The 26,289-nt window shown below is 39.3% G+C and overlaps 2 protein-coding genes across 11 annotated transcripts in view; one reads left to right on the top strand and one right to left on the bottom strand.

Moving 5' to 3' along the window:
* Positions 1–105: 105 nt before the first annotated feature.
* Positions 106–7,560, bottom strand: FASTKD3 (FAST kinase domains 3). Of its 4 annotated transcripts, none has more exons than XM_058419724.1 (7): positions 7,494–7,560; positions 5,533–6,993; positions 4,408–4,493; positions 3,838–4,000; positions 2,764–2,833; positions 1,327–1,441; positions 106–561 (listed from the first exon to the last, which is right to left on the bottom strand). In XM_058419724.1, exons 2-7 carry the CDS (start codon positions 6,962–6,964, stop codon positions 463–465), a joined length of 1,965 nt encoding a protein of 654 aa, XP_058275707.1. In that variant the 5' UTR covers positions 6,965–6,993; positions 7,494–7,560; the 3' UTR covers positions 106–462. The 4 variants fall into 4 exon arrangements, 3 of the variants coding, with proteins under 3 accessions (XP_058275707.1, XP_039912396.1, XP_039912385.1); XM_040056462.2 differs by having other exon boundaries at positions 7,422–7,507; XM_040056451.2 differs by lacking the exon at positions 7,494–7,560 and adding an exon at positions 7,335–7,401.
* Positions 7,561–7,563: 3 nt separating this feature from the next.
* MTRR (5-methyltetrahydrofolate-homocysteine methyltransferase reductase) overlaps positions 7,564–26,289 on the top strand; it is a 28,353-nt gene continuing 9,627 nt past the window's right edge. Inside the window, exons 1-10 of one of the 7 annotated variants that reach the window (XM_040056408.2) lie at positions 7,564–7,704; positions 8,474–8,607; positions 10,672–10,868; positions 11,437–11,599; positions 15,597–15,750; positions 18,861–18,978; positions 19,898–20,270; positions 23,139–23,261; positions 24,869–25,022; positions 25,804–25,892. In XM_040056408.2, the coding sequence (XP_039912342.1) occupies positions 11,456–11,599; positions 15,597–15,750; positions 18,861–18,978; positions 19,898–20,270; positions 23,139–23,261; positions 24,869–25,022; positions 25,804–25,892 (1,155 nt within the window). In that variant the 5' untranslated portion in view covers positions 7,564–7,704; positions 8,474–8,607; positions 10,672–10,868; positions 11,437–11,455. Of the gene's footprint in view, positions 7,705–8,473; positions 8,608–10,671; positions 10,869–11,436; positions 11,600–15,250; positions 15,342–15,596; positions 15,751–18,860; positions 18,979–19,897; positions 20,271–23,138; positions 23,262–24,868; positions 25,023–25,803; positions 25,893–26,289 lie in introns of those variants that run through there. The other 6 variants (XM_040056438.2, XM_040056398.2, XM_040056430.2 and 3 more) reach the window with 6 other exon arrangements.

Here is a 26,289-nt window from a genome sequence, read left to right on the forward strand (position 1 = left end):
CTGCTTCTGCAACTACTTCAAATTTTAGTTTGATGAAACGTTTGGGAAATTACATGAACAGCTGTAAGTAAATTGCACAATTTCTTTGTATACCGTCAAGAAAAGCCCCGATTAGTTAGTATTCTGTAGGCATATTCAGTATATTCAGACTGGCTGGTATCCTTCAACAGTCACATGTGGCTGTTAGCAGCTGTGAATTAGAACCAGTTAAAAATACGAGGGAAAAACAGCACTGACTGTCTGGCACTTAAATCTCTAAACTGGTAATAAGTATTGACACAAATCTTAAGAAAATACTTTGTTCTTTATTACTCTTTACATGCCAATTGTTCCAAATATTGGACAGTTTCACACTCAGAAGCTCAAATTTTCTGAGGTGGAGTTACTTAGAAAAAATACTTTTTCTTCCATGCACTTTGTAGTATAGAAGGCCAGCCTGAGATCCAGCAGTATTCTCCAGTGTCAGTTGCTCAGTCCATATGTACAAGGAAAGATTTTTTTGTGTAAGTAATCAGCCATTTTTCTGGTATTTTGTAGACTTTCTATCTCAAAGAATGGAATCTGGAAACAAAACAAAAAAGATTGCTGGAAATACCTTTTCATAAACAACTGGGTAAGACTGATGTTCATTAAGCAGATGCAAAATTACACATAAACCACTTTTTTTGTTTCAAAATTAAAGATTTAATCCTAAATGTACTATTGATCTGTAAATGACCTGAATAGATAATACTGTAAAAAAAAAGTGATATCTATTACTTAGTTTAAACTAAGCTAAATATTATGGAGTTAGGCTTATGTAATAATTGATAATAAGTGGAAAATAAAATCTCAAGAAACTAAAAGTATGTTTTCATTCATAGTATGTTTAAAGAAAAATATACCTCTATTAATTCAACAGGCAAAATAAAGGTTACACTCTGTTGTGAAAATATTATTTACAATATAAATCAGTTTCTTAACTCCTCTTTTAACTCCAAAGCTTTTTAAAAAGTTATTTAATTAAAAATTCCAATTCTAATGAACTCTTACATTACATTTTCCTTTAATTCAAGATTTGAATCTTAATCACTGAAGAGAAGTACTCTTCCAAACAGCAACTATGTGGCAAAAAACCCAGAATACACTAACTGATCCAAGGAAGAAAAAGGTATTTCTGTACATCCTCAAAAAGGCAAAAACTAGGCAGAGAGAACCTAATATAGAATGAACAAGACTGCATCTGCTATAGGAATTAATTGAACTCACATTTTTAAGTATTGCAAAATATTTTTTTACTTGTTTTCTTAGCCAGAGTAAAAGTAAATCACTGTCTTTGGACTTTACCTGCACAACTTCATAACCAAGTAACTGAAGATGCCTCTGTTTAATAGCTTCTTCTCCCAACAGATTGTGGCTATGAGCACAAAATCTATTCTGACCATCAACACACAGGGCAATTCTAAAATTAAGCATAAATGTAATATCAAAACAAATCCAACAAACCCACAACAATCAGTTATTTTAATCACCTCAACTACTGAAGTTCCTAAGAAGCATGCGACAATATCTCCCTCTCACACCTCACTGATTCAGATGTAGGATGGGAGTTACCTAGTTCAGGGAAATTTAAATCACTCAATTTAAGGGAGGAGGTGAAACCCCAAAGCTTAGTGAAACTGATCTGAAAAGCTTTTTTATTTGCTCTGAACAAAAATTACCATGCAAGTTAATGAGAATTTGATATTTTTAAAGCTACAATTAGTAAGCTGTTTTGAATTCTTTTAGGGGGAAAAAAAACCAAAAACCCCACAACATAAAAAACCTTGCATCAGCTAGAAAAATTTCAGCAGCTAAATTTATTTAACTTACCAATTTACCTGTTAAAGCCATTGGAGTTCAAGCTAAGTTTAAGCTATGTCTGTTTTAAGTTAAACCTATACATAGATTGGCAGCATGGATTATAATTATACTTCTTCTTCTGGGTGATAAAAATCCCATCACTTTAAACCAAGGTTTAACTACTGTTAAAAAGTTGCTTAAATTTTCAGTATGTTAAGTGTATTGTGACTTTATTTACATTATGAAAGCTTTACTTAAAAAGAAACATTAAAGCTCATTCTTAAGCATTTAAGCATTGGGGTCTTGGAAAGAACCTGTATTAGTCTCCAAGCCTTGTGAAGGTGTCCTGGTAGCTTAAACTACAAACAGAAGGTTACACTAGAGAAAGCAAACGTCTTCAAATACTTTTGCTTTATTCAGGGCAGTGCAGTTGCAAATACCACACAGGCAGGCTGCTTAACTTTGTATCCAAGGCTTCCCAAAGTAACCCTTGTTTAGTATACATTTAAACACCTATGCATTTCGCAAGGAAAAATAACCAGCATCTGTAGCAAATATCCTCATTATGCAGATTCTTTGCAGGAGTAAATTTGTGAACTCAAACTGGCTTAAACTCTGTTAAATCTGTGCAAATACACTCAGAATTTAGTTTTAATTTGAAAATTAATTACAGAATATCAGAATAGATTGCTATAATCCAAATAAGGATCACTTGATTCTGACTGTCACTGTGTAAACAGAACAACTATATAGTCAGGGGGCAAAACAATGAGCAAAAACCAGATTGTTAATTTTGTCCTTTTGCCAGTATGTGTGATCTGAACTTTGTTGAAGTCAATGGCAAAACTACAAACAGCTTAATTTTTGCCAGGTTTTCACCCTATATTCTCTTTCTTAGTGTAAGTCAGTGGTTTTAACCAGTGATTTTTTTTGTTGTCTTACCGTCTGTGTACCTCTTCAAGCTGGGTCACGGGCAATACAAAACCTTCTTCATCTAATTTAATCTCAATATCTTGTGAATATGAAAAAAGAAGTAAAATTAAAAGTAATTTCTTGTAATGAACTTTCTACTGTAATTCTCATCCTCTCACAGTTGTTTTATTAAATAACTGTAATACTATCACAGTTTATTATTTTAAATCACAGAGGCTGGCATAAGTTGTGTAGACTTAACACGAATGAGCGATAATTAGTAACAGTTCAGCCTTCCATAATGCTCACAAGCAAAGTAGTATTCCAAGTCCACTAAAAACTGTAATGCAGCTAAATGGCACTTTGCTGTGCCAGCTAGGGTCTCTGGAATTTTGAGGGCTTTGAGGAGAGACACACTCTCTCCCATTGCAAACTTCAGCATTCTTGTGAAAGCTGACATGCAGAATAATTTTGGAATCATCCCCTTTTAAAATTTTTTTTAAATCCCTCTGACCTCCATAGTGTCCAAGACTCCCTTCCCTCAACATCTTATTACCATCCACCCCTCCTGGGCACGTGCCTTTCCTCATCACTGCCTTCTGTCTTTCCCGCTGCACACAACACTTTGTTTTGCTCACTCCTCTCTTACAACCCACAAACCACCACAAACTGTGTCACCAGCAGTTCTCGCTGAGGGGAGAGGAGCCCAGCTGAGCAGGGCACACAGATGACCACCTTTCTTTCTCTACTCACCAGTAAAGCAGGGAGATCAGGCAAGTGGCATTGCCTCATTTTGCTTTACATTATACAAATTGTTTAATGGATAAGGAGCTGGTAATAAAAACACAGAATACAAGCAGCTGTTAGCAGCTGTTTTCAATGCAGAGTGTCTGCATAAATACCAATTAACACTGCAGTGCTTCTCTCTCCATTTTCCTTTCTCTGACTCTAAAAATTATTTACCTTAAGTTCCCAAATTTCAGATCTTTTACAAAAGTTTGCATCCCAGTATTTGCAGAATTTAGAATGCTCACCAAGGAAATGAAAGCTTTGGCACTATACACACACATTATTTAATTCCTAACAGAAAGAAATGATACTTACCAACTACATAGAAATATGGAGTTGATACCTCTGATGCAAAATATATCCTTTTCTTCAGTAAATAAAGCAATCCTGTCTTCACCCTTTTAAAGAGGTGAACATCAGGAGAATTGTGAGGCATGGGACAGGCCTTTACTTGGTACTTTGAAAGAAGTTTCGGACCCTGGATAAGGACAGAAAACCAAATTGAAAAAGGGAGATAACATTTTTGTAAGTACTTCATATTAACATAGCAAAATGTATTCTGTGCATTCCAGAGCCAAATCTGTTGAGAGACCTATAGTCTGAGGTATGATCTGCTGGAAACTTTAAATCACCCAAACAACCACTAGAACATCCTCAGAAAGCTTCAATGCTGTCATATTCATGAGAAATACACAGCTATTTCCATTCATACAAATACATCAATTCATTCATTCAGGTAGAAATCCTCCATATTTTCATCAAGGAAAGTTGGTTTGTCCAATTCCAATGCTTTTTATGGGAAATACATGCAACTAAGTACAAACAGGGCCTTAATGACCATATAACCTCTTGTTAACATCAATTATGGTTTCACATGTACTGTACCTCATAAAATGGGCACTCCAGGGTGACAGTCAGAAAAAGCTGGGTTAGCTGGGACATAACAACTCTGTTTAAACCAGGTGGCTGAGCTGAAACAACAACATTCAGGTTTTCAGGTGTACCATCAACAAAGTATCTTTACACAAACCATATGCAGAAGTCAGGAAAAATTATTCAGTATAATGTGCAGAGAAGCTACTTAATCATTAAAATTCTCAGTAATTGTTTAAATAAACAGACATATCAGTATGCAATCACATAGGCATAAAAATGAGAAAATTATTTACAGAAATATCAACACAAAAATACAAAAGTAGTAAGATCTTAGTTTAAACTGTCATATTCTTTCACAAAAAATGAGAATCCAAAAGATGCGGGACATTCTACACAGAAGAATAAATCTCAGTTGAGGTCTTAGATAAATATCTCTTTATAACCACTTTTCCCCAAGTTATAATCCCAGGATCTCATTGTGTAGATTTGTTTGCTTTGTAAAAGTCAACTCCTTCAGGTATTTCACGCTGTTGAAAAATTAAATGACAAAAATTTCTAATCACTTTGAAAACTTTAGCTTAGTTTTATTAGTAGAACAATCTTAGCTGAAATCTTATTAAGTTAGTCATCTTTCTGGCGTAGCTTACATCTCTCTACAATGACCCTAAAAATGCTTTAGTATCAAATAGAGAATAACTCAAAATTATGTGTTATTCACAGTAGATTTGTGTCCAAAAGCATTGAAATACAAAATTAGAGCCAAAAACAGGCTATCACATGGGGGAAGCTCTAGCATACTATATTAGACAAAGGACAAATATGAGGAACACCAGGTCATTGTTTTTTAGAAACCCAGGATTAACTGAAATAATTCTTTCAAGGGAATTCAAGTCCGTGTTTTAAAACTGTACAGTGCAATTTTCAAACTCAACTAAATGACATAACATGAAAGACAATGGCAACTGTGACAAGGAAGCAATAGCCTTTGGCCTCCCGCTCACTATTTTCCAGTCACTTAGATCATGTCACTGCTGATTTGACAAATTAAAGTGATAAAAAATAGGTGCTTGACAACAGACAAACTACATAGTTGAAAGAAATGTGGAACGTCCCAGGAGTAATTCTGCTCCTTACCTTGAAGCTTTTGCAGAAAATAGGGACTAAATATTTTTGGCAGAAAATTTATTGGATAACGTTGAATAAGGACACAGGAGTGTAGCAGGTTCAGCAAGGTGTGAGGCTGGAAGTGCCTCAGGCGTGTATGCAGCACAGCTTCAAGCTTCCTAAACAAGGAAGAAGCACTTGGAGGCAGGTAGTTAAGAGTCCCAAATGGGATAATATATGCAGCAATCTGGTCAGTAGTAAGTCTGTCAGCATTGGAAATGAAACCTTCTGCCACTGCATCAAAGATGGGCTTTGAAAGGATCATCTTTTTGCAGCAATAATGCATGACCTTGCTGACTGTTTGAGGATGCATAGTGAGGATGGACCTGGGAACATGCCTTTCCAGCGCCTCTGTAAAAATTTGCAATTTTTGCCCAAAGTATTGTAAAGCTTCCAGTACATTTACCAGTTCATGATCTGTGAAATAGGGAACATGCTTCACTGAATGTTTACACAGTGCAGTGACTAAAGGAACTGCCCGAGTCTGACGGAGAACCACCAGTGAATTCAGTATTACACTTGCAAAGTTTGGGCTTAGCTGAGAAACTGTTTGTAAAGTGACACTGCTCAGTCTGTTTAGCAAGTTTTGGCATTGCTTCCCTTCTCTCACAGTCACTCGCAGTATCTTATAAACCATCACTATTTCCCTGGGACTCCATCTCTCAATGTCTCTTTCTTGCATGTGTTCCACAATTTGTTCCAGCGTCGCACAACTTGGGCCTTCTAACTCAAGCAAACTCTCTCCAAGAGAACACAGATTTTCAGCAGTCAGCTGTCCCCTGCCGAGCCGCTCCTCGCTCTCCGAAAGCAGTCTTATCATCAGCGTGCTCTGAGGATCTACACGTAGCTTTGTCAAAGCCTGCAATGCATTCAGCAGCCCTGTGTTAGACAGTTTTGAGGATTCAAATTCAAACTGGAAGCATAATGCCCTGAAAACTTCATTCTCTAACAGTGCAGGGTTTTTAAGACCATTGTCATCCACCTCAACTTCAGAAATCCTCTGCAGCGCTCCTGCAGCCATAGTGTCAGACATGACCTCTAGAGAGCTAAGAAAGTAAAAAATGTCTTTTGATGTAGAAAGGTTGTTCAACTTCTTGAAAAATAATTGTTCATCCATCCACACATTATTTGATTTAGTACAGGTTCTGATATCGCCACAAAGATGCACAGCTTCATTAACAGAAAGTGGCTGCATCTGCAGTTGTACATGTTTTTTCCTACAAAACAGATACTGAGATTTATCTTTGACACACATCATCCTCATGGCCACGGAGCTACAGTTTTGGGGTTTTCGCTGCCCCCTGATGAAGTTCAACCTCTTGCTTAGGGTCATCAAAGCAGACCTGCTTGCTGGTGTGCTGGACGAATACAACTGGAAACTTTTTCGGCTAATCAAAGCCATATTGAATCAAGTGACTTCTGAAATTATACCTAAGGGAAGAAAAACAGATATGTAGTCTGGGAAACAGCACCAGGGTCACTAAAAAGCAGAAAAAACCCACGACCCCAATCCTTTTGGTGGCTGGAGAGATGGGTACGATCCCTCTCCCAGGAGCAGGAGCACAGGGCGGTGCAGAGCGCAGAAACGCCGGGAGCGGCGAGCCCCGTGTGACAGGCTGCCCCGCGTTCCAGCAAGGACACCCTGGGACGAACAGGAGAGGGGCACGAACGTTCCCCCGGGCAGGAGCGGCGGGACGCCACTCTGCCCGCCACCCCTACGGCCGGGGCAGTACCGGCGGGGCCCCTCCATCCCCCTCCGCCCCAGCACCTACTGCTGCTATGGCGCTGCCGCGGGCCGGGGCCGCGCCGCTCCGCCACGGGGGCACCCGGCCGTGCCGGGGCAGCGGCGGCGGCCTCACCTCGGCAGCCATCACTGGCAGCGCGGCGCCTGCCGGGACCTTCCGGCGCCTCCCTCGGCCCGCCCGGCTCACCCCGCTCCGCCCCGGCCCGGGCCTGCCTCCTCCCCGCGCTGCCGCTGCCTCCGGCCCGGCTCGGTGCTGCCCGGGCAGTCGCGGAGCGGGGGCTGGCGCTGGCGCTTTGCTTCGGAAGAGGGGTTCGTGCCCGTGCCCGTGTGCGCCGCGTCTTCCAGAGCAAGTACTCCCGTTCCCCGCTCTGGGGGCACACCGCGGCCGGGCGGAGCAGGTGCGCGGGGTGGGGGGTTTGTATTTCGCTTCTGTATTTGTCTTGGCCCTGGAATGCTTCTGAGCAAGTGGCAAGTGTTGAAAAAGTGGCTTGAGAATGGCTTCATGGCTCAAGGCACGGTCCCACAACCGGGGTTAAAGCCACGGAGGAGTGCGTGAAGCTCTTCATCTGATTGATGACAGGAAGAAGACGTTCTTTAAGTTTCAGGAGGGTGAAACTCCTCCATGTGTGCACTTCAGATTGAATGAGGATCTAAGGAGTTTATCTATCTGCTGATGACATAATTAACAGCGTGTGCGCTGAGGTTTCTTGCTTTGTTTATCCGGTGCGCGGCCGCGCAGTTTGTATTTGCCGGAGCAGTCCGTGACGTGCGCGGTCTGGCCTTGCCGTGCGGCTGCGGCGCTGCTGGGGCCGCGCGTGTGGTTCGGCGGCATTGATTCCTGGATGCCTCGGCTGCTCCTACACTCGTGCCTTAGGGAGCTGCTGAACGCCCTGCTAATCTTCTGTGCACTGTCAGCTTCCTGGCCTTTCCAAGTATTGGATCAGATGAGCTGTAATTTGGAATTTCATAATTAGTTTCGTGTTGAGCCCTGGTTTTATCCAGTAGATCACAGTTTGTTTTCCCAGCTTAAGTGTTGTTTTTGATGTGTGCCTACCAGCACGACAGCATGTTAAAGGCTGCTGGTGTGATAGTACTATTAAAGTTACAGGGATTCTTCAGAAAGCTCGATAGCTCAAGAATTACTTTTTTCCCCCCTATTTATTCCAGCTGAGCTTGTATCGCATAAGTGGAAGTGGCATAGCGTCTTTGAAGAGTGTATAGAGCAGCAAAGCAAGAGCAGTGTGGGCAGCATGCTCGTCTGAGAGCAGGTGTGTTCCTGGTTTATGGCTGTTCATCTGCAGGTAGGCATGACTGATTTTCCTCTCTTTGAGCAGACATCACTTAGCGGTCTGTGCACAAAGATCTTATGGTTGATGACAGAGAGGAGGCTTGTTCGCAGGGTAAAACTCTTCAACTTGTGCAGTTTAGATCAAATCGTGATAAAAGGAATTTATTGGTCTATTGTTGACATAATTTATGTTTAGAGAATTAAATAAACTAGTCAGTTAATTGAATTACAGGTTTAAGATTAGTAGCAACAATGCAACAGATATGACCGTTGAAAATGTCACCTGGAAAATGTTAACAAATGTCACAAATATTTAAACAGCTTTCTGTGTCTAATTCCAAGGAACTGTCTAATCGTGTTCTCTCCCTCTGCCACAAGGATTCATTCACACTGGTGCATACACACGCAGTACCCTGTCTCAGGAGGTCTGCCTGTGCATCTCTGGCATCATCGGCTCTTCTGGCTGCGTGGGTTCTCTTGTTTCCACGTGCCGTCTGTGGGAGGTGTGGTTGCTTCAGGTTTTTGTGTTTCTTTGCAATCTACTGGTCCATTCACCAGTAAAAAAAAACCTCTCTCCAAGTTCACGTAGATGCACCAACAATGTGTCTGCCTACTTTTTGCACCCTGTACTGTTGCTACACTAGCCGGAGTAGAAAGCTCACAATGTCTTGTAGGAATCCTGGCTGCTCTGCCTGACCTAAGCAGACAGAGGTCATAACAATGTTATGGCAACATCTGACCGTGTCAGACCACAGCCTGGCTGCTGTTCCTTCTGTGCCTTCCCCATTCCCCTTACTCTTGCAAATTTTTGTGTTTCTCAAACATTACCAGCTTCCCAAGCTGACAGACTCCTGTTGGTAATGCCTGAGCTGCAATGTTGGCAGCTTACTCCTCAGCTTTTCTTGTATAGTTTTCTGTGCTATGGTATGGTTTTAGTAGGAAACTGATTCTTTTCTCCATTTCTGAAGTATGAGAAGGAGCGTAGTAATGAAGCATTGCTTTGCTTTTATTGGTTTTATGCATTTGTGGTTGGGTGATGCCACCTGCTGACAAGAGAGTTAGGTGAAAACACAGCCAAGACCAGGATGAATCTGTATTACTACAGGGGTCTGAGGATATTTAAACTGTATTTACACTATTTTATATGAATCATCATAATTGGCACATTTCTTTCTTTTGGAAAAGGAAGGTGAAAAATCATTTTGAGGATTTTTTTGTTGTATGCACCTTCTGGGCACACGCATGCATGAAACCAGTTATGTAAATTAATGTATTTAAAGGTGACTGTTAAGGTAATTACTAATAATTTTACATAATATATGTAATTAATTTTAAATGAAAACTAAAATGGAAAGCATCATAGAAGAAAATACAGTGAAAACCTCAAAATTTTCTAGTAATTACATTTTGCATGAAATTATCTTATGATACAGACACTCTTAAGAACCTATCACTTAGTTTTGCTACTTTTGATGTATAATTATGCTTTTTAAAAAAACTCCTGTCGGAAAAACCTTCTGCAGTACTATGGGGAGAAATATCCTACCCTATCAATGGAGTACAGTATTTTTATACAATTGCACTGTTTGTTTTCCCATGAGAGAAAGAGAAAAAAGAGATACCTCAAATTATGTAGTCACAGGTTTCCATAACTCAGTGTGTCTGGCTAGCACACTGATTGCTTTCTGTAGTTGGAACTTAGTGGAAGCAACAGGTGAAATACAGCAAACAGGGCCCAGGCATGGGAGAGGTACCTCAGATTGGGAACTGAAAATTTCTCAGTAGTAATTCTAGGTATTTGAGTTATACTTCACCTCCTTAACAATGAAAACATATTGACAGAAAATTAATTTGCAATATTCACTCTAAAGACATTCTGCTTCTCTCTCTTATTTACTGCTGCCTTAAGTTACATCCGTGGTGTTCTCTGTGTCAAAATAATGAAAGAAAACTTCTTACATTCAAATTTTCATGGGACAGGTGAATGGATAAGGGTATGCATCTCATTCACCCTGCTGTTTGTGAGGAACTCGGTGACGCCATGGCAGATTTCTCTAAGATTGTTTCTTTCTTTTAGGAGAAAAAAGCCCCAAAGAGCCAATCCTACCATTCACAGAATCACAGAATAGTCTGCACTGGAAGGGACCCAGAAGTATCATCGAGTCCAGCTCCTCCAAAGTGAATGGCCAATATGGGGATCAAAACCAACACTTTGGTGTTATTAGCATTGTGTTCTGACCAACTGAGCTAACCACAGGGTCAGGTTGCACTTGTGTAAGGAGCTCCTTTTTTAAATATGAAATTAAAATGAGTGTTGGTGCTCCAAAATACATAGTAGACAATAAAGTGTAAAGTCATTGCAGCAAAAATTACTGATTTTAAAGAAGAAGAAACTGGGAATTTAATTTTTTTTCCTCAGGCTTTGTAGTTTGACTTCACTACGTCTGTGTTTTGTTTTGTTTTCAAAGACAGCTCAGAAAAGTGAGCAAAGTAGTCACTAACTTGAAATGGAAAATATATAATATAATAAAAATAGTAGATATTTTAATTTTAAAAGTTTTCATGTTATATTGTTTACAAACTAAATTCTTGACATCAGAGATCTTGTAACATCACTGCAGCATCAAGGCAGTACAGCATGTAGGACCAACACCACACCTGCTGTGCAACCTGATCTACAAAGCTTGCTTGTGAGAAATGGCTTCACTTCAGAGTAGATGCCTCATTTCCAAGTTAAACACCAATGCTGCTGTCTTTATCTCTTCTTAGTCTTATAAACAAAGTCAAATCTTACTTTTCTGTTTACAAGAGACTCACTTTTTAAATTCTTTTTCCCCTGCAGTGTCTCTAAAAAAAATAAAATGTGCTGTGAGTCAAAAAGGAGATTTTTGCTCCTCTATGCAACACAAAAGGGACAGGCAAAAGCCATAGCTGAGGAAATATGGCAGCAAGCAGGTGCCCATGGATTTGAAGCTGATATGCACTGTATAAGTGAAATGGATAAGGTGAGATACTCCATCTGTTTTGAAAAATATGTATTGAAGTTCTGAATTCTTCCTCACATGCTAGAGTGGTGGCTCTTGATAATCATGAAGGCTAGCAGATGCACCCATCAAAAAAACACCATCTCGTGTCAAATTTTTGGTTTTTGTGAATCAGTAATTTCAACCAGTTCTCACAGTTGTTTAATAGCCTTCTGCCAAAGATACGTCTTTTGATTTTTCTTACTAGAACTGTAAATTAATGTCTTTATCTCTCTTCTAATGATGACTCAGTAACTTCTTGAAAACTTTTTATGTATGCAATAGTGAATGAATTCTGTATTTGGAAGCCAGGTCTGCTGTTAGAAATTACGCTATTTTTTATTGTTTGTTCGATTTTGGTTTCATTTGTTTTTTGGGTTTTTTTTTGTTGTTGTTCTATTTCTTTTGTTGCATTGATGTTCTGTGTTCTCTTAACTGGGGGCTCCAGCATGTCCCAGAGCTTTTGCAGGTGTTCTTGTGTTGCTTAGCATATGCGCTCATTTCAGTTCCCACAGAACTCCGAGTTAAGTTGTAGAACAAAGTCAAAAGCTTGGCTGGAACAACGAAGTGGCTTTTTATTACTTGCTGTTATCCGAGAGTAAGAATGTGAAAACTTAGTTCTATAACTAAAAGCATTATGGACTGTAATTTCCTTCAAAAGTACTCTCAACTGTATGGCTTCCAACAAAAGCATACAAAAAACAAACAATCAAAACTTGATAGCCTGGTATTTTGTATGAGATGAGCAGAAAATAATATCTAAAAGAGATTTTTTTATGCACTTGAAAATGTGAGACATTTTGAATTAATGTGCAGTAAGAATGTAGCTGAGCGTTAGAAAGAGACTTTTATGCAGCCAGCAGGTAATGTGAAGATTCTCCTTATATTCTTGCATTTAATTTCTTCTGCATTTGACAGGTTTGGAGATTAGTTTAAAGAAGGTGATAGTCAGAACATTTCTAGCCCTGTTATTGGCCTGCTACTTAAATAAATGTATTTTGCCAAATTTGGCAAGACAATTCAGGGTTGCAAATTAATTTTGAATTGAGAATCTGAGAGTTGGGCATTGAGGAAAAAAGTAATTTCTGCAGCTTTGTAAATTTTGTCACATACAAGCTTCTGGTTTTTTCCCTACTTGTCAGTTAGAAAGTCTGTCTTTATGTAGCTTTTGGGTATTTTCAGACCTTGTGAAGGTCTGTGAATGGAGTAAGTGGTTACAGAGGCAGTAATAGTAACGTGATCTTCTTGCCATTCAAAAATGAATGGTCAAATACTGCTCAGGTCTCAGGAACACTGGCCATTTCCACGTAATGTCTCTCACCTAAAGTCCCAGGGGTGAGATAAGGTCATAAATCTTTGGTTGGTTACGGTGATTACATTTTATGAAGGCTGAAATGAAGTGGAAGTGAGGTAGGAGCAGTGAAAAATGGGAGGCTAAATGGAGATACTGGGTCACAGTGTGTGTAGTCAGCCTTGTATGAGTTATCTGAATAAGTACATTTGTCATGATATGTATTATTTGGGATGAGACAAACCTGGCTGTCTGATCCCATCCCTCTTCTTTCAGCAATCATGCACAGCTTGAGCAGGCTGCTCCCTGCTCTTGTGTGCCATTGCAGTCCTCAGCTGAGGAGAACGTTTGAAGGAAAGAGAAAGAATAAGGCAAATGTGAAAAGCAAAGGATATAGGAAGAAGTGGAAGGTGGAGTGAAAAGGTTCTTGCTGGTCCAGTGATGTAGCAGACCTCGCAGTAATTGACACAAATTATTGCAGAACCCATGTCACCAAATGTTTGGTTTTCAAAAAGTGTCTTAAGTCTGCAGACAGGAATCTGCAGTGGAATAAGCAAGAATTTAGTGAGTTAAGCGTGCCTCTGTTCTGATACACCACTTTATACTTCCTGAGCTTGTATCTGTTTTGTTTTTTAATGGGGCTCATTTAGTGTATATTCTCATGTGATTTACTTTTCTTTGTAAATGCAGTAGTCACCTGTGGCATTGCAGAAGCTGTGGGTCTCTGCTTATGAAATCAGCTGTGGAAGTTTTGAAATATCTGAGTCTTTATTGCAGCAGGACTCTTAAGACTTTTTTTTTTTTGTAAAACTCAGAGTTCCGTTTTGAAAGTCTTAAAATTTTGTGAGTACCTGAGTTTGTCTGAACTTGTAAAAGACAAAAGCTCTGTTTGGAAGGCTCTTGGACCACAACTCATTGAAGTCTAGCAAAGTGCCTGGGGAATATCCTTGCATGTTTACTCTGTTCTTGTTCTCTGTTACTTGTGCTTCTCTAGGTCTCTGCTGCAGACCAGTGTCAGAGGGAAGACGTAGTAATTTAAGTTTGCCGTGCAACTGCTTTTAGCTTCTTCAGGAAAGACTTGGAAACATTGTCAACAGCAAAACCATTTTAGTCTGTTTCTGTGTATTCCTAGCTTTTTGGGGTTGTAGGTGTTTTTTACATGGCTTGATAAGGAGATAAAGTTTGATTTATTGAGGGAGGTGTTTTGAACACAACTCCTCAAAATCACAGTTTTGAATTACAGTCTTGCAGCTGCACTGAGTGAAACACAGCTCCTCTTGCAATCTTTCTTTTTATTTTCTCATAATCCTATTATTTTTATTAAACTTAGAATGCTGGGAGATAATTTAAACTGCAGCCCGCAGGGAGCAGTAGAAGGAGCTTAGGTTGCTTATTATGGCAAAAAGAAGGCTAAGGAGCGATCTAATAGCAGGCTGTGTGAGCCAAACTGGACAACAGGAGGCCAGATCCATTGGGTGCTGCCTGATAAACTCAGATTTGATGCCAGTGGAGAGGTTCTGAGTGGAAGAAGTTGCCCAGAAAAGAGCAGTCTCTACCCTTAGAAGTTTTCAAAATTCAGCCATTTACAGGTGACCGAGTGTGGCGCTGACTGTTGGTCACACTTGGGGCGTGGGGTGGAATGAGGTGGTCTCCAGAGTTCACTGCCAAGCACCAGACTGGAGCTGTGTTTCAGAGGTCACCACCCACAGGCCATAGAGGGGCTGCAGAGTGATTTGTGCACCCAGCCCACAGCACGTTGGCACAGTGCACCGGTCTGCTAAAGGTGGGAGAGTCAGAGATTCTGAGTGCTTTTTTCTTGAGAAGTAATAAATGGTTGCATGAGATCCGAATTTACGGAACTGACACACAGTCCCTTCTACAGGCAATTCTCAAACTGGTATAATTGGAGTAGCCCCCTTGAAACTCTGGGAAATGTGGGAGACCAGTCTTAGCAAAGGAGAGATAAGTGTTGGGAGAAGGGTGAATGGGCCAAAATTAATCAGACTGTAGAGCACGGTGTCTGATTATCACTCTTCAGAGCTACCTTAGTTTCCTCAAAAGCACTGGAGGGGGGGTTTGGGGTGTGATGATCTCTTTTCCGATCTCATTAATTTCATGATGCTATGATTCTGTAGCACAGAAGTTACCAGACAGGACCGGATGATAGCTAAAGGAACTTAGAAATGATCCCTACAGTTTGTATGGCCACACCCCACCTTGCTGTGAGATTGTGATCTTATATACAAAAATACTTTTTCCACCTGACAAATAAAATACTGTAAGAACTGTTGTATTTCAGCTCTCTGAGTGCAGTTGTGAAGTACTCTTCTTGTATTTACTAGCCTCCTCAAAATGATGCCGTTGGACATCTGTGTGTGGGATCATAGGATGTTTCAGGTTGAAAGAGGCTTCATGAGGTCGTCTTGCAGCAAGGTCAGTTGAGGTCAGAGCAGGTTCTTCTGGGCTTTATCAAATCTGGTCTTGAAAACGACAAGTATGATCATAAGTTGCATCCCCAAAATTACTTGTAATTACTTGAAAGACTTTCTGTGGCTTAATATAGTTAAAATGAGATTAAATGGTTTTCTGTGTACCCTTGGGAAGAAGAAAGGTGGGAGATAGAGTATCTAAGGTCACAATTATGTATCAAATGGCACCTTGTAATTTAACTTGTTCTATTGCTTGTAGTATAACCTGGAAACAGAAAAGGATCCTGTAGTTATTGTTATTTCCACTACTGGGACAGGAGACCCACCAGACACTGCCCGCAAGTTTGTAAAGAAAATTCAAGACAAGACCTTGCCTCCTGACCATTTTGCACATCTCCAGTATGGATTGCTAGGTGACTTAGTATTTTCTATATTATTGCCGAACTTGTATGTCAATGAATAATTTTAATTTTTTTTTTTATTTCTGAATAGGTGATTTGGGCTTTTTTAAGTGCTTATAAAAGATTTGTTTTTATAAACAGCAGCTTTTATATAATGTCCTCTATGAGCAATAAAGGAAAAACATCACAAAAATTATCTGAATGTAGGCTATCAATGTAATTTTTTATAGCTTAATTTTCTTTGCATAAAAACCATATAATATAAGCCATCTATAACTGTTTGAAGTTTAAATTTCATGCCAAGTCTCCACATAGATTAGTAAACTAGATTAGTTTACTTGACTGTGTGACTCATTGGGCATTTTTCTCTACAGAGGGAAAGGCAATATAAAATGTTCTTAAAAGTAAAAACCTTTAATCTTCCCATCCATTTAAATTTGCAATAATACTTTAGTTTTGAATGTTGTACTCATCAAGAGAATGAATGTATCTTCAGCTTAAGGATGGATAAGCAAAATACAGATTCGGAAGAATTCATGATATATCTTGAGCTGATGGTAAGGTTAGTTTGCTGAGTTTTCAAATTTCATTTATAAACAAACTCCAGAAATGTTTATTTGAACCTAAGTTATTTTTACCTTACCAGTTTAAGTTGATAGATGGGAGTGAGGAAACTTCTAAGTTTCTAATAAGGAAGGAGGGACCCATTAGAAGGAAGTTTCTACTGGGTGTATAATGTGGAAATCTGAACTATATGCATCCTAATCGTGTAGCATTTTGAGAAGCTGTTATACTATTGCCTAGTTACATGTTATAGTTTGTGAAATCGTCAGTTTTTCCTTAGCTGCATGGGTATGTATAAAGATAAGTATTGTATTAACCCTGCATTTTATTATGGCAGAAATTATTATGTTGTCTAAATTACAACATGATTCAAGTTTAACAAGTTACCAGTCTTAAAATACGTTCATGGCATTGATCTTAACTGGTTGAATGAAATGTTTGTTCCACATACTGTACTTGAGAGAAAGCAGAAGTCCTCTTAAAAGGAAAAAAAAAAAAAAAAAAAAAAAAAAAGAGGCTGTTATAAGGAGAGAGGAATGCTCCATTATTAGGTGGCATCATGGTTTACCTGCAGCCAGAAACCAGGCCCCACCCAGCTGCCCTCTCACTCCCCCAACCCCTTCCTGGTGGGACAGAGGAGAGAATAGAAAGGGCAAAAGTGATTACACTCGTGGGTTGAGATAATGACAGTTTAATAGGGAAGGCAAAAGCCATGAGCACAATTAAAGCAAATCAAGGAATCCATTCACCCTTCCCCATGGGCAGGCAGGTGTTTCAGCCATCTCCAGCAAAGTGGAGCTCCATCACACATAGCAGTGATTTGGGAAAATAAATGCCATCACTGCATATGCCCTCCCCTTCTGTATTCTTTCCACAGCTTTATGTGCTGAGCATGATGCCATGTGGCATGAGATGTCTCTTAGGTCATTCTGTTGGCGTCATCTGTCCCAGCTGTGCACACTTTGTGCACCCCCATCCTCCTTGCAGGAGAGGAGAGGCCAGGCCAGGCCTTGGTTCTGTGTAAGGTCTGCTCAGCAATAACTAGAACACTCCTGAATTACCAACACTGTTTCCAGCACAAATCCAGAGTATAGCCCCATACTAACTATGATGATGAAAACTATCACTATTCCAGCCAAAACCAGCACAAGTAGAAATAATAAAGATCTAGTGGTTTGAAATTGCATACAAGAAAGGATCAGGCCGTGAAAAATTCTGATGGCAATAATGAAGCAGTGGTGTGGATTACTTAGAGAATTTATGAAGATGGAACTAAAACCGGTGGTCTTTAGGATTGTTGGGCAAGGATCTCAAAGGGATGATTGATCATTTTTGTGGGGTGGGTCAGTGATTTGGTTGACCTCTTAAAATCCTGGATCTTCCACGGACATACCTCCTGAGTGCATTGACTGTTCAACTGGTAACAAAGAGCATCTTCCTCTAAAACAGCTTCACAACAGTTAAGGAGCAGAAAACCCAGTGCAGGTGAAGCAAGATCTACAAAGAATCTGCAGAGGAGGTTGCTGGACTAAATTCCCTCATGCAGATTTTTCAGCTTTCTTCTTGTTTAAAATCACTGCTGTGTTTGATTATTTTTTCCCCGCAAGTTTCTAATATTTTTAAATTTCTTTTAATACTTGCTCATGTCTCTCTCTGACATTATTAACAACTTAATCCTGAAAGAATGTTTTTTTTTGTTAATTCACACATAGTTTATCAGTTTTACTTTTTAAATTATTTTAGTTCCTTACATTTTCCCTTTTAAAAGCCTCAAACTAAAGCAGGATTCTTCTGAAATGTGAAATATTGAAAGCAAAGTGTTTTCAGAGTATTTCTCTATCTTACATTTGGGAAGGAGGAGCCACTTTTTCAGCCCTATTTTGAGACAAACACAATTTTGTTTGAAATTCATATACATGTATGCATATTTCAGTGTAGCATTTGAACATTTGAATAATACACTTACATATGCAAGTGTTTAAGTATATATAGGTATATAAATATATTTTTTAATAGAATGCCTTTGTTGGACAGGGCCTTTAAGATCATCCAGTTCCAAGCCCCTGCTACAGGCAGGGGCACTTTCCACTAGACCATACTGCTCAAAGTCCCATCCAACATGACCTTGAACGTTTCCAGGAATGGGGCATCCACAGCATCTTTGGGAAACCTGTACCAGTGTCTCACCACACTCACAGTGAAGAATTTCTCGCAAACTTGCAATCTAAACCTGCTCTCAGTTTGAAGCCATTCCTCCTTGTCCTGTCACCACATGTCATTGTAAAAATCCCGTGTGTCTTTCTTGTAGGCTCCCTTCAGGTACTGAAAGGCCACAATTACTCCAAAACCTTCTCTTTTCAAGGCGGAACAAATCCAACTATCTCAGCCTTTCCTCCTAGGAGAGGTGCTCCATCCCTCTAATTGTTTTGGTGCCCTGTCGTGGACTTACTCTAATATATCTGACTCTTCTGTTTGCCTGCAAGAAAAGGCTGTCCTGACTTTGTGTAGTCTGGGGGGCTGCCTGATTGACACGATTCCTCTTTCCTTGAATTTGCTAGGTCTGGGGGATTCAGAGTACATGTTCTTTTGTAATGGTGGGAGGACAGTAGACCGACGACTTCAAGAGCTTGGTGCCCAGCACTTCTATGACACAGGATTAGCAGATGACTGTGTAGGGTAAGAGCAGAATGGGTTTGGATTTTATTTCTTCATGATGCAATTTGCATAGGCATTTAGCAAAATGTTCTGAACTGTTTGAAGTACATTGAAGCTGGATACTCAGCACCTCATAGAAATGAGTTCTGCCTGAGCACAGTATGCCTTTTCAATCTCAACTAAGTAAAACTCCATTTTTAAGGTGCAAGGAAACATCTGTAATGACTGGAAAAATAGTATTTAGCAGTTTTAGAAATTAAATAAGTCATGGTAAGTAGAGGAGTTTGAAAATGTAGTTTCTTTTTCTTTTTTATCTTTTGGGGATGGGCAGAGGATCACTTTAGAGTAATTATGTAAGAAGATTTCTCTCTTTGCTGTGGAAGACTTATGTAAGAAAACAACTCCCTGTTCTGCTGTTCTTTCTGGCCGGTAGGCTGCAGTCTTGGCTTAGTTATTTTGAAGTGCTGATTATATTGGTTCTGTGCATGATGATGCAAAGCAGTTTAACACAAACATTGTCATAACCATAAAACTTATCTCTTGTGTTCTGAAATAATAAAAATGGGCCATTTGTGTAAGCTATTGATGTTTCTGTTGCACAATGAAAAGTTGCATATTCTGCTGCCATTCCTTCAACTTTCTGTCATAAAGTTCAGCATATGAAAATAAAAATGAGAAACTGAAAGAAAAGCAAGGCTGTTATACATTTTAGACTTCATAAATTTACATAGTGATAAAAACTAATTTTTTTTTTTATTATTATTTTTTTTTTTTTTTTTACAAAGAAGTAATCTTGGTAACAACTACAGCTAGATATAAAAAATGGAAAGTGAATAGTGTTTTTTGCTTTTGCAGTCATTCATTATTTGTAAATTAACAGTCCAGGAAGTCACAATAGTTGATTTATGCATTTCTTCTTTTTTTTCCCCTCCATTCCCAGTTTGGAATTAGTGGTTGATCCTTGGATTGATGGACTTTGGCTTGCCCTCAAGGAAGCAGTACAATTGCAGAAAGAGAAAGAAGGCATGAACAGTGCTGTCAATGCCGTTTCCAGCTCTATCTCTACGGCTCCACATGCGGTGCATGAACTAAAGCTAAGCTCTGAAGTACAGAACTTGAAGCTGGAAGATGAGGGAGCAAGGGGTTCTGATACTCTGTCACAGAAACTGGATGACCTCAATCTTGTGGCTCCAGCTAGAGACACTGAACCTTCACTTGTTCATTCTGTCCCTCCTGTCTCTCAGTCTGCTCTTAATATTCCTGTCCTGCCACCAGAATATATAGAGGTGGAGTTTCAGGACACCCAGGGTGAGGTAAGAACTTTCCTTTGAGCGATGGAAGCCTCTAGCTCTTGTAGGAGTATAAGTGTATACTCCTACATAAGTCTCAAAAGAGCAAATTAATTCTTACATAATGGAGATATGTCCCCAAATGCAGGAAGCTTTTGAATTTTAATTAAAAAGTCCATTTATATTGAATGTGGGTGCCACCATATGGGTTGTGGACACTTATGTCAAGATATAATTCAGCTAAATAGTAAGTTGATATTGCACTGTCAGGAAGGAAAGAATTCAAATCCTCTGTGGCTTGTAACAGTGAAAACATATTGCTGCAGTGAGAAGTACAGTAAAGTTTCTGTTCAAATTTTTAGTAATTTCAGAATGTGCTAAGAGGCTGTAAAATTGCTCAAAATCTTGCTGTTTACTTAGTAACAGAGAAACTTGTCATTATGCAAACATGATCATTATTTTGCTGTGGGAAATGGAAGATGAGCTGTAGATCAAAAGCCAGTATGCTTTTCCTGTTGAAGCCATGTCAAACAAAGACCTGCTGTACTAAGAGAAGAGTTAGCGTGAGCTGGAAATCATCTCCAGTTGGCAGGAGCGACTCAAACTTTTCTGAACTTTTTGCCTGAAGAGGGCAGATGTTTCAGTTATCCATGCAAGGAAGCTGTGAAGCCTGGCTGCTCTTTAAATGACAGGGAGCCAGGAGCTGAGTGTGGTAACACAGCCAGCATTGCTACCCACTACCCAAGCAATGCAAACCAGGAGGTGGCAGCTAGGATCAGCCAAGAGTGCAGATCATCAGGCAAGTTTGTGGGAATCTTGGTGCAAGCCAAGAAACTCCAGGCCTGGATCAACAGGATCTGTATCTAGATCTGTTGATCCGTGGGCGTGGTTGTGGTTGAGCTGCCGACCAGTACTGCTGGTATGTTTGTAATGTAGCTTGGGGCAGGACTGAAGAACCAGTGCCGGGCTGAGGTGGAGTTTCTGGGCTCAGTCCTCTGGTGTGGCTGCTCATGAAAGCCCTTTAGTATCCTCTGGACTCTGACACTCTCTCTCTTGAGACTGTTAATGGAAATGCTGAGAGAATCCGTACTCTAGCTAATACAGTTACAGAAGTGTGTATGGATTTAAACATTTTGCTTTTCTTTTAAACCTCATATTGTTGGTTTCACTGGGGTTGTTGCATTTAATAATACACATTAAATTCTTGGAGGTTTATGATTTAGAGGTACTCTTCTATTAAAGACTAATAGTTGTGTTGAATGTGCTGCTACAGTCTTTTAAAGAGCCCATTTTCTTAAAGTCAGCATATATTCAGACTGATCCCTGAAATAGTTCATCAGGTTCTAATACTGATGCCTTAACTTTTCTGTATGTAGAAAAAAAATTGAATTTTGCCTTTAAACAGCAAATGGAAAAAGATGAATCTGGTAATCTGGAACTCAATGACAGATTAAAGATTATAGTCCAGAGTTCAGCTATATAAAACAGGGTGGTTGTCTTGAGCCCTGGGAAGTATGAAATGCGTGTTTGTGGTTTTTTCCTTTGGAACTATTTTTGACATAGTTGGCTAGACCTTGTCAACAAGCAAGTTCTATGTAGGGTCATGTTTGGTTTTGCAGGTGTCACATAATTCATGTCCTCTTTTGGTATCTCACATTGCAACAGCAGCTATGGGTACTTTTTTCCAAGCATAGCTGAAGTTGGTGTGTTTTGAGATACATCAAATTGAGGTTTGGATATTTCCAGAGACTCCCTGCCATTTAAAGAAGGTCTGGTACATGATCTCTCCAGTTACTTAAATGATCTTGTCTTGGGCTGTTGAGTCTCAGGGTTGAATTAAGAAGCTGCTGCATACTAATAGCCAACCTGCAGAGGTCTAAAGCATTTGTGGGAAGTGTAAGATAAGATAATTTAGCTTAAATCTTGATTTCATTATGCCTTGAATTTGACTTAGAGGGAATACAAATGTAGACAATAAGAACAGTCCAGTGGATGCACAATGACTTGATATGGCCCAAGCCATTAATCACCATGTCAAAATCTCAACAAAGAAACTTCCAGCTGTTGGTCTCAAGTGATTCTCTTGTCTCCTTTTTGAAATAGGAAATCTTCAAATTAACAAATATTCTCCTATTGGTAGGATAATTCCTTTACATTTGACAGAGTACTGTTATAGGCATTTGGTATCCCTTGTGCCTCTTTTTATTTTTGTCTGCATTGATCTCTAATGAAACTTGCTGACTATAGTGATGGAGAAGTGAGGGCTGTAGTCTGATCTTCAAGTAGCAGCCTTTGACATACGTGATATGGAATTATTCTTGGTGTCTGTTTGTCATACTTGTAATTTTTACTGTGTAGAAATGTTGTGTTTTAACATGATGCTGTCTTGTAGAGTGGGTTTTGCTCATAAGTTCTATTTTAAAACTCCTTCTATAAGTTGCCTGTAATAGTAGACCCCAAATGGACCCCAAAACCTTAAGCTGTAAACCTGCAATGATGTAACTTTTGTTCTTACTTCCTATGTACATTCTTTAATTAGGCGGGAGTTTTGTGGGGGTTAACATAAATGTCATTCTCTAATTGGCTATTTTCAGGGTAGTTCTTGGAAAAATGAAACAGCTCGCTGCATTTGATAATAATGCAGGCCCGTTAGACTGTTCAAGCCTACTGAATTTTTTTAATTGCTTGTTGCTATTGCTTACATGCGACTTTTTAAAAAGAGCAAAACACTCTATGTGTATAGAAGATTCGTGGTTCTTTTTATTGTTTTGAGTTGTTTTCTGAGATTGTTTCAAAACTAGCCTCTACCAACACCAATTCCTGCATGTCATAGTAAGATGTCATAAAGCCTATTTGCATTTTTAGTGTAAGGTTTTGTGTCATCTTTTTCAGAATCCGCATATGTCTTCACTTGTCTCAGAGCGAACAACCTTTGAAGTGCCAGTTACAAAAGCAGTGCAGCTCACTAGGGAAGATGCGATAAAGACTGCATTGCTCTTAGAGCTTGATATTGCAGTAAGTTGGTGATGGCTTTTTCTTTAGTGGGTTAAAATAAAGGGTGAAAAACAGGAGTGTTATGTATAATAACTGAGGGGGGAAGTTATTTATTTGGCTGTATAAAAAGAAAAAATAATTCTCTGTACAATAGGATGTCAGCTTACACTGATCCATTTTGTAAATGTAAAGTTTGATTTATTCCCAGAAAAATAGGACTCTGGAAGTCAAAACAGGAACAAAGTGTCGAGTTAATTTCTTTGTTGTTCCATGGATATCATATTGAGTGAAATACCTTTATGAAGGGAATTTGCAGTGGAGAAAGGCAGTCAGGGAATACTGAAAAGGAGTAATCTTTCAGTTTATAAGTGTACAATTTGAAGAATATTCAGAAACTATCTAGTAAATTGTGACTATTCATTATGGTGGGTAATCTACACAAGTAGTATTTTCACTAATAGTATCAAGCAAAAGGAATTGTTAGCTCTTGAGCACTGTTTCTGCCTTTGACATCCATTTGCTGTGCCTTGTCAATGTGCTAAACAAACTGTCAACCTCGGTCACCCTCAGTTATAAAACTGGTTTAGTTTATTCACTGAAGATCATATTTTGTATACTGGTTTGAAGATGAAAGGCAGGCAGAGAGTGCTCAATATTACTTTATAAGAAATCTTGGAAAGGATGTTGCTTTTGAGTGGTTTCTCAAATTGATAGAATATTACTTTTGGAATATTGTCATTTTTGACAGTACCTTCTGTTGGACTTTCTTAGCCTAATCTGTCTCCATATGCATGAGACATCTTTAAATCTCAGTTATAAACAGATTCTGTTAAGTTTTGAGTAACTGATTCTTTGACTGATGTGGCTTTTTGCAAGTATTTGTGTGTATCTATGCATTCTGTCATCAGCACCCACTGAAAATGTAAGCATTTTCTTGCCTTTTTCACCTAACATTCTTGTCAGTCTGTGTGCAGGTCACTCACCTGATGCATAAGGGAAACATAATGATGCAAGTATAATTCTGCATGTTCCTTTAACTGGCAGAAGCTTGAGTTGCACACAAGAATCTTAGGCAGCTAAGTAGAATCTAGGTCTTAAGATCTGAATTTTCACTGTGCTCTTATCTGGTTATTTTTTTCCCTCCAAAAAAATAAAAACAATTCTGGTTATTTCTGTCAGAATTCATCAAATACTTTAACCAGCCAATTTTCTTTTAGTGATGATGTATCTGTATAAAATGTTGTATTAATTATGAGGACTTCATTTTTCTCCTCTTGTCAAACCAGAAAATGTAGAACATCAGCAATTAATGATGTGGGCTGATTACATAACACAACCTCTTAATACGTATTTATTTTCCTTCTGTTTGGGCTGTTCAGCAGTTCTCATTAAAGAGTGTCCAAATATTTAAACCAGATAAGGAAAGACTTTTTCCAATTAGTAAGGTTAAGCCTGGAAAGAAAACATGGCTATTTCATTTCTGATGTGCTCAAAATAGCAAAGTGTTAGTACAGAGTAAAAGAATATTTGACTTAATGTGAGCACGATATTAGGAAGGTTGTTGTCAGGAATGAGAATGCCTTGGTTTGTAGTAAGATTTGATAGAAATGTTTCATGTTTTAAAACAGGATACAGCTTTTGAGTACCAACCTGGAGATGCTTTCTGTGTAATATGTCCCAACAATGTCAGTGAAGTGAAAGAGCTTCTTCACATTTTGGGACTTTCTGAAAAAGGAGATGACTTCATTTCTGTAAAAGTTAAGCAGAGCACTAAAAAGAAAGGTATGTCGTGATGCAATGTCATGGACCAGCGCTCCTTTCTGTGTGGGTAGGAGTTGGTGTGCATAGTTTTGCACATTTTTACCTTTACTGTGGGAACACAGTTGTCTTTCCATGCCGGCATGTTGGAAGTCACAGCGATGTGTCAAAAAGAGGATGCATAAGAATGCTGCTGCTGGTTTTACTGTAGATGAGCTCTTGACTGGGCATGCAGCCTGGCATTGGCATTCATCCATCTTGTTCTTACTCTGTGCTCCTTCATGTTTATGGAGATAAGGCTTTAATCGCATAACCTTAAAATCCCCCACTTGAAAGTAAAATCTCCTTGCACAACACTGCATGTCAATCTGTTTTACATCCTAAGAGGGCTGCACTCCTCAAGGACAAGCCTTAGTGCTGTTGCAAGGTGCCTTCAAATGCACCTGTAGGTCTATGGATCTGTTCTTATGATGAGTTTTGTGATGCCATGCTTCAGAAAGAGTAGCTGCAGGTTCAGAGTGTGCCTGTGTACTGACAGCTGGACTTGTGTGAGTTACTCCATTCTTGCATTGCAGCTGGTGTTTTAATGGTGCTGCTCAGTTGTACCTCTATTTCCACAGGATGGTGTAGGGCTCTTTGTTGTCCTGGTTAGAGCTAAATCAGTTCTCACTGTGAGATTCCCTGCATCTTTGAGGGCTGCACAAGTTGTCTATTAAGTGTGAGATGTATGATGCCACTTTTGTATAGTAATAGATGCACATTTTACTTGGTTTTTGTTTTTGTTCTTTTTCTCCCACTGAACTAGGAGCTTCTCGTCCACAACACATCCCTGAAAGAAGCACTCTCAAATTCATTCTAACATGGTGTCTGGAAATAAGAGCAATTCCCAAAAAGGTGTTTATGTGTTTTTTCTTCTAAAGACAAATTAGTAATCCTATGCTATGTGGTGTCTTACAGATCTGTCCTTGCTATGTGTGTAGTTACAATATCTCTTGGTGAATAAGGATTGTCAGTTTGTATGCTACTGTTTGTACTTTACTCTGAGAAACGTCACTTCTGGTAGTTTATCTGGCAGACATACCTGCTCTGTTGTATCTCGATTCATGACTAGTCTGGAAGTAAGTAGAAAAGTATTAGATAACTTGGTGCCAGATAACTGGGAAGGCTGACTGAACCTAGCCCTGTAGTCATTTTAAAGTAAAGACTCTTCTTAATCAGAGGGAACCACGTCTGTCAAGTTCTGTTGCTAGACACCTGTTGCTGTACGCAAATGTACCACAGTGTCCTTTAC

Source organism: Hirundo rustica, chromosome 1 (genome assembly GCF_015227805.2).
Source record: "Hirundo rustica isolate bHirRus1 chromosome 1, bHirRus1.pri.v3, whole genome shotgun sequence".
NCBI classification, from domain to species: Eukaryota; Metazoa; Chordata; class Aves; order Passeriformes; family Hirundinidae; genus Hirundo; species Hirundo rustica.

Bases quoted from the DNA above. Each gene is read 5' to 3' on its own strand.
- FASTKD3 (XM_058419724.1), bottom strand. From the start codon at position 6,964: ATGGCTTTGATTAGCCGAAAAAGTTTCCAGTTGTATTCGTCCAGCACA. The intron at 4,494-5,532 runs GTAAGGAGCAGA...TTGTTGTTTCAG, and splicing joins TTTTCTGCAAAAGCTTCAAG to CTCAGCCACCTGGTTTAAAC. The intron at 4,001-4,407 runs GTACAGTACATG...GTCCTTATCCAG, and splicing joins TGGAGTGCCCATTTTATGAG to GGTCCGAAACTTCTTTCAAA.